The sequence below is a fragment of the Pygoscelis adeliae genome, unplaced genomic scaffold (genome assembly GCF_000699105.1).
Source record: "Pygoscelis adeliae isolate BGI_AS28 unplaced genomic scaffold, ASM69910v1 Scaffold46, whole genome shotgun sequence".
NCBI classification, from domain to species: domain Eukaryota; kingdom Metazoa; phylum Chordata; class Aves; order Sphenisciformes; family Spheniscidae; genus Pygoscelis; species Pygoscelis adeliae.
In genome coordinates this window covers 1,904,421-1,911,231 of record NW_008824931.1, presented here as the reverse complement: position 1 = coordinate 1,911,231, position 6,811 = coordinate 1,904,421, and the positions used below count along the sequence as shown (strand labels likewise).

The 6,811-nt window shown below is 45.0% G+C and overlaps 1 protein-coding gene across 1 annotated transcript in view; it reads left to right on the top strand.

The window, feature by feature from the left end:
* Positions 1-5,726, top strand: part of LGALSL (lectin, galactoside-binding-like) — a 6,045-nt gene extending 319 nt beyond the window's left edge. The window contains exons 2-3 of the mRNA XM_009325020.1: positions 424-601; positions 3,301-5,726. Coding sequence (XP_009323295.1) covers positions 424-601; positions 3,301-3,444 — 322 coding nt within the window. The 3' untranslated portion in view covers positions 3,445-5,726. The remainder of the gene's footprint in view (positions 1-423; positions 602-3,300) is intronic.
* Positions 5,727-6,811: the final 1,085 nt, after the last annotated feature.

Below are 6,811 nucleotides of genomic sequence, written 5' to 3'. Positions count from 1 at the left end.
AGGCCACACGCGCGCACACACACACACACACAAACATACACACGGATCCCTCCTTTCTGGAAAGGGATTATTTTTATCATTTTAAATATAGCGTGCTGATTTCTCCTTTGACCCATAGAGGGGGCATTTCTTTAAGGGATCCTGTTTCCCAACACTTCACTTGGGAGTAAAGGAGCATATAGAGCATATATATACACACATATATGCACAACGCACATGCTCACAGATATATCTATATATATGCTATAACCATGTTCTTGTCCCTGCTGAGCTTTCAGAGCATTCCCCGAACGAGCTGAGCTGTCACCCCTACATGCCGCTATATCGTCAATGGCTTTAATAAGCTGAGAAATGAGACTGGTGGCATTTGGGGCTTATTGGCTTGTTTCTGGCTGAATGAGAGCCATTCTGTTTGTGTTGCAGCTTTGGCATCAGTCTGACTTGCGGGGAGTCGGAAGATCCTCCTGCGGATATAGCTATTGAACTGAAAGCTGTGTTTACAGACAGACAGTTTGTCAGAAACTCTTGTGTAGCCGGAGAATGGGGGGAAGAGCAATCGTCTATTCCTTACTTTCCATTTATACCGGACCAGCCTTTTAGGGTGAGTACCAGGCTGACAGCGGCGTGTACCATATCTGATAAAGCATAATATGATCAGTCGCAGCAGAACCCGACTTGCCTCTCGTGAAATCCCAGTGTAGACTGCACTGCTCCAGTTGAGACACCGGTTGCCGGATTGTTTGTATCGATCAGAAGTAGCGTGGAGATCCCGCTGCTGCGCGCAACCGCAGGCAGTTCAGATGGGGCTATGATCACCTCACCGGGGTGCTATGACAAGTCGGAGGTTGTAATACTGTGTGATGAAGCGTGCTTCCTGAGCTTAGTTTTATAGCTATAAATTAAAAAGTACCTCTATGTTATTAGTGCATTACAAGTTATTACTGGAGAATGTAAATACTCTGTGGGACTGCTATATGTTTTGATGGCTTTTTTAATGGACATAGTGTTTGCAATTTAGTGCAGCTAATAAGGATCTTGTTCATCCTTTGTCTGGGATGTTACACTGAGGTTGACCGTAGCCCTTCGTGTTAGCAGATTAAACAGCTAAGCAATAGTGGTATTCTTTTCTGAACCCTGGGATTAAATCTCCTGTCAAATTGAGTCTGTAGTCACTTGAAAATGGTGTACGCGGAAATGCTGTGGTGCAAGGGATGGACTGGATTGACCTAGAAGCAGATTCCCATCTGTAGTGTTTATGGTTATGTGAAGATGTCTTTGCAAATCAGGACTAACAAAGTATGCAGCTGCAGAGGGCTGCTTCTCTCTCAGCGGCTTCACTACATTGAGGAAAAAAGGCTGCATGCCTTCTCCATGTGGCTGACCCAGAAAAACCCTCCTCCTCCTCCTCCTCCCCACCCCTCTTATGAAACCTCGCTGGCCCCTCTGCTGAATGCCAGTGCTCTGGCCAGCTGCCAAACTGTCTTAATCCTTCTTGCCCCCAAGACAATCTCCCCCAACCCCAAAAGCTCACCATCTCCCCAGATGCTTGGGCTTTGAGAGGGTGTTTATGACTGGGTTTGCTGCGAATCGGTTGTGCTCTACTTGCTTCTACAAACTCTCCCATCAGAACTGGCAACACCCTTTGGCGCGTGCGGGACATGCACTTGAAAGGGCTTGGAGGCTTGGTCCTGCTCTGGCTGAGGGGGTTATACTACCTGCTGCAGCGGGTGGTGGCTGGGCCCTCAGACAAGCCAGACAAATTACCCAGAGCACGTTTTGTGGGTGTCCCACTAATGACAGTTGACGTTAGAGGACAGCAATATTGCACGTTTGGCATGAGATACTGTAGAAAGGGAGTAGTTCTTTTTCTTTTTTTCCCCTCTTTTTTCCCCAAATGCACAAAGGGAATTTAGGCTCCCAATTGACTTTGTACCTTTGATGGTCTCCCTCTCAGTGAATAAATTAGACTATTAAGTGTTCTTGCCAATTACTTGTGATCCAGTCCAATTACTGTTCTGGCGTGGCCCAGGGTGATCTGAAAAAATGGATCGTAAGCAGTGTTGAGGCTAACCATATCTTTTACATAACAAGGCCTAAGGCTGGATGCGCCTGCCGCAGTGACACAGGAGCTACGCGGCAGCACGGGCGCTTCCCTGTTACGTGGTGTGCTACCAGGTCCCCAGGAGCTCAAGCTCTCCTGGACTGTCTGCTGCCACTTCTCCCACTGCAACGTGCCCTAAGTCAGTCAGGCTTTGGCTCACTCAGTTTATCGCTGGCCCCGTTCCCATTTTTATATGCTGTAACAGCAGCAGAGTCAAGTGCCTGGAAGCAGCACTTCACTCCAGACTACCAGCCTCTTGAAATGACCCAGGATTTACATGTGGCTTCCCTGCAGATTTTCTTCTTAGCCCGTCTGGACCTGGAGGTCTCCGAGGGCCTGTACGAGAAGCGCACGTTCTGTGCCCTCATATCCCTGCTTTCTGCTGGGGCAGCTCCAGCAAAGCTTAACTACGGGGCACCCTCTCAAGCCACCCCTAACATCAGGAATCTCCCGACCTGTCCAAGCCTGTTCAGCTCCAGGCTTTGTTGCTTTTCCAGAGCATTTCTGCAGGGCTCTAGGAGGAGGGATGAGCTGTGTCCCTCCCTGATCCTGTTTGTGCCTTGTGTGAACAGTCTAGCTGAATCCAAGCCATCCTGCACCACATGTCCCTCGCTGCAGCCCCAGTATGGAGTCTAGTCCAACAGGGAGTCCTGGGCTGACTGCAGCCACGGTAGTGAAGGCTTTTTAGTTTTGCAGCAGCTGCCTGAGTATGTGTGGGAGGGGAGGACAAACCTATCCCTCCTCTCGTGTTTGCTCTCTTCCAGTAAATTAATGGAAGTGTGGAAAGCATTGCAGAGGGAACTGCCCCCTCATTCTGCAGCAAAAAAAAATTCTGTAGAAAGGAATGCAAGATTTGGGTTGGAGACCAATTTCTTCCCCCTGTAATTAGCAGTTTGAGTTTGTTTCTGGCATTATACCAAGAGGCAAAACCTCCCTGAAGCCAGTGGGACTGGGTTCCAGTCTCCTTCCCGCCACGACAGCGTGAGATTGGATTAACGTCCTTGTGAAGTAAGAGCATAGTCTAACTGGTGTCATGGGGGCAAACTGGTCTCAGCCCTGGCTGTTATGTGGCACATAAGTAGCAAAATGTGTAACTGCACCAACGCTATTTAAAGGCTAATGGAATGCTCTTTGTATTCTGTGAAATAACTTCCCGGTTACACTGTGAACAACGTGCTTCATCATTTTATTTTTTACAGGTTGAGATACTTTGCGAGCATCCCCGTTTTAGAATATTTGTGGATGGACATCAGCTCTTTGATTTTTACCACCGTATTGAAACACTGTCAGCAATTGACACGATAAAGATAAATGGAGATCTTCAGCTTACAAAACTTGGCTGAGCTTGTTAGGAGTGCAGATTCCAAACCGGTTCAGGTGCCATCGTCGTTTTGGAGAAGTGACAGCCGGCTCTGGACACAGCTATGGTAGGAAGGCTGTCCCGTTCCTTTTCCGCATGCAGTTCTTCACTCCTGTGCCAATGAACCGGGCTGTTGTTTGTCCTAATGAAGAACATTGTTGGTTAATAGACATTGAGCCGTTTTTCTTGGATCAAAATAGCCCACCTGTGCTGGATAATCAAATTGGAATGGATTCAGAAAGACTTGCAGTCTTGTTTCAAATCTCACAGAAAGGCAATTTCTGAAATGCAGCGCTAAAACCAGTTACTGAACAGCAGTGACAACAAAAAAAAGTTTTTCTTTTGCAAATATTGTTTCTGCACTGAAGTGGAGTAGTGTAGCACAACATAGGGCCACGTGCTGACGTCCTTACCTGGGGCCTGAGCCTGGTTCCATGGAAATCGATGGCAAAACTCCCACTCACTTTAACGGGGTACAATCAAACTGTCTAGTCCTTAGTCAAGCACAATTCCCATTGATTTCTATGGGATTTTTGCACACGCCTGGGGGCCAGCTCTTCTGCTTGTGTAAATCAGCATTACCTCCATGGCGTGCAATGGAATTTTGCTGATTGCTCCCAGCTGCTGATTTGGCCCAAGGACTGTGCAAAAGCTGAATGAGGGTGTGAGGACACAGCCTGTGTATTTTAGTCAGGGTATTTGCATAGAATGTAGATCGTTACAAGTTTTTGCACAATGTATTGTTAATACAATTTTTAAAGCTTATCTGTAGTTTATTTATTTATACTCATTGTATGTATTATTAGTAAAAATGAACAATCTTACTGATGGTTAAGAACAGCAAAGTGTAAACATTTTGAATGTACAAAAATGTCTTAGGTTCTTTGGGTAAACTTTACGTATCATTCTTGAAAAATCATGTTTCCTATCGAACATTTAGTTACATTTTAATGGAGCCCTCTAGGCCCTGGGAAAATGTGGGCACGGTAGTTGGTGGGGGTGGGGGGAACTCTTTGCATATTCACTAGAAACTGCTTTTCAGGACTTACTAACTTTGCTGCACAGGATCGGTTTGAGTTAAAGTCGATCCATTTTAAAAAATTAAACAGCAGATTTGTAGGTTTAACTGTGCTTTTATAACCTGAGAAAAAGTTAAATTTGGCAGTCTCTTAGTTCAGAAAGAGAACCAGCCTCTTTCCAAGGGAGATGGGAGATATTTTGCACTTGTTTGAGAACATATTCGGCCTTTGATATGACAATTAAAACTTGTCTAGACAGCCAAGTTATTAATGCTTGAAAATCAGCTACTGCACATGAATAATAACTTTTCAAGTAGCTTTTTAAATAGTAGGTATAGCTGTATAAACACAGTCATTGCGTTACACTATAAATGAACACAGCCACTTTTCTTGACTTCTTTAGGACTAAATACACTTTTTTTTCCTTGGCTGCTCACAATAGACTATAGCAGGTCTTTCTGAGTAGTTATAATCATGATATAAACATATATTTAGGCAATTTTGAAAACATGTAATATAGGGACTTTCTAAGACATAATACAAAAACATCCTTTGTAGCACAGTATTTAAAAAAAAAAAAGAGAGAGAGAAGAATCTCACAAACAGAACTATGTTAAACCTGCAATAAAGCTGTGGTTTAAAGCAACCAGAACTGGAATATCCAAAGTTAAGGGTAGAATGCCAGTTGCAAAGCCTCATTTTGCGCTAATTTGGCCTGCAGTTAAGAAGCCTTAGACTGCAAGCTGAAATTCCAACTGTGGCTCTAGTCCAAAGCCTGTTGAGGTCAATCAGAGTCCTCCGAGCATAGAAGCCTGATTAATATTTCATGCAAGTGCAAATCTCTTTGTAAAGCCAGGGGGGCGTTGCTGCTACTGCTGCAGACAAGTTAAGAATCGGGCTGCCACCTATAAAATACAAGTTAAAAATTGAATTTTTAGCCTTAACATTGACATTCCCTGACTTTTCCTCCTTTTTCCAAATTAAGAGAGAACCTGTTGTTTTCCAGATGATTTTTTAATCTGGTGTGTGGCTTTTAAATTGTACATCAGATTCTATTTGTACTCCAGATTGAATCTTGATATGAAATGTTCCTGTCTTGCTCTGTTTTTACTCTTTTACATGATACATGATGACTGTGTCATTTTCCATTGTATAAAGAATGCTGACAGTGTTTCGGTACAAAATATATTCTTAGAAATTATGATGATGATGATGATAATAAAAATCCAAGGGAAAGGTGCTTCTACGTGAGGTGTTTGGATTTTTCTCCAGCTTGGAAATGCTCTATGGTTCCAAAGCAGATGCAGGCAGAAGATGAATTCTGTTTGGAGAGGTATTTAGCACCCTCCCTGCCTAGCGCTTTCTCCAACTAGATATGTAAAGCCAGGTTTTCTGATGCAGTGCCATTGCCTGAGGCTGTCCTGCTAGTCCAAGTGGGCCATAAAGTAGGAGGCTGGAGAGAGTAAGTAGCACCATGACTCCACAGTAGCACAAAACCAAAAGGGATCTCCCTGACGGCACAACGCCAATGGAGATTTCCCCTCCATGCCTTTACTGTAGCCCAGAAAAAGGGATTTGGCTGATTTGAATTTTCAGCTGCTTGGATTCCTGGTAGCAGGAGTAGGTTAGCACAGCCCTCGGACTTCTCCTATCCTGCACAGGCTTGGCACAGCATAGTGCCCAGGCCAGGGATGCTGAGATGAACTCAATGCACCACCATGTCAGCGGTGTCTCTGTCAAGAGCAAGGGCCCAGTGATACTGCCCTGCCTCTGTTCCCAGCCGCTGTGCTCGGCACTCCCGTTCCTTCCCGCTCTAGTAGTTTTCTGTCTCAGGAAAATGCTTTTTTGAACCCGATTCTGACTTTGCCTTTGCATAACTCCACCAACCGCAGCACCCACCACCTGATTCTGCCCTGTTGTGGTTTCCGAGCCTGGCTTCGAGGCAAGAAGGGCTGTGAACCCACTTCTGGTGGGTTGTGGTTTGGCTGAGAGCTCAGGAAAGGGCAGAAAGTCACAGTTACAGCTTCCACATCTATTTGTCTAACACCAGTTTGGAAGCCTTTTTATTTTTCTTTTGCTCTTGGGCAGTACCAGGCTATGGCAGGCGAAGGAAGGATGATGTCTATGTATCCAAGGGCTGTTGCACTCATGCTCGGTTTACGTTGGCTGACCGCGTTCAGAAGCTGCTGCTGAACGCTGCGATGTGCAGTGTAAGTCAGAGACAACCGAGGCCTTAAACTTTTCTGTTCAGTTGAACTTTGAGCCAAATCCAAACATTTAAGATGGAAGACTGTGCTCCAAAATTTATATCTGAATTCTTTGGTCTCCACA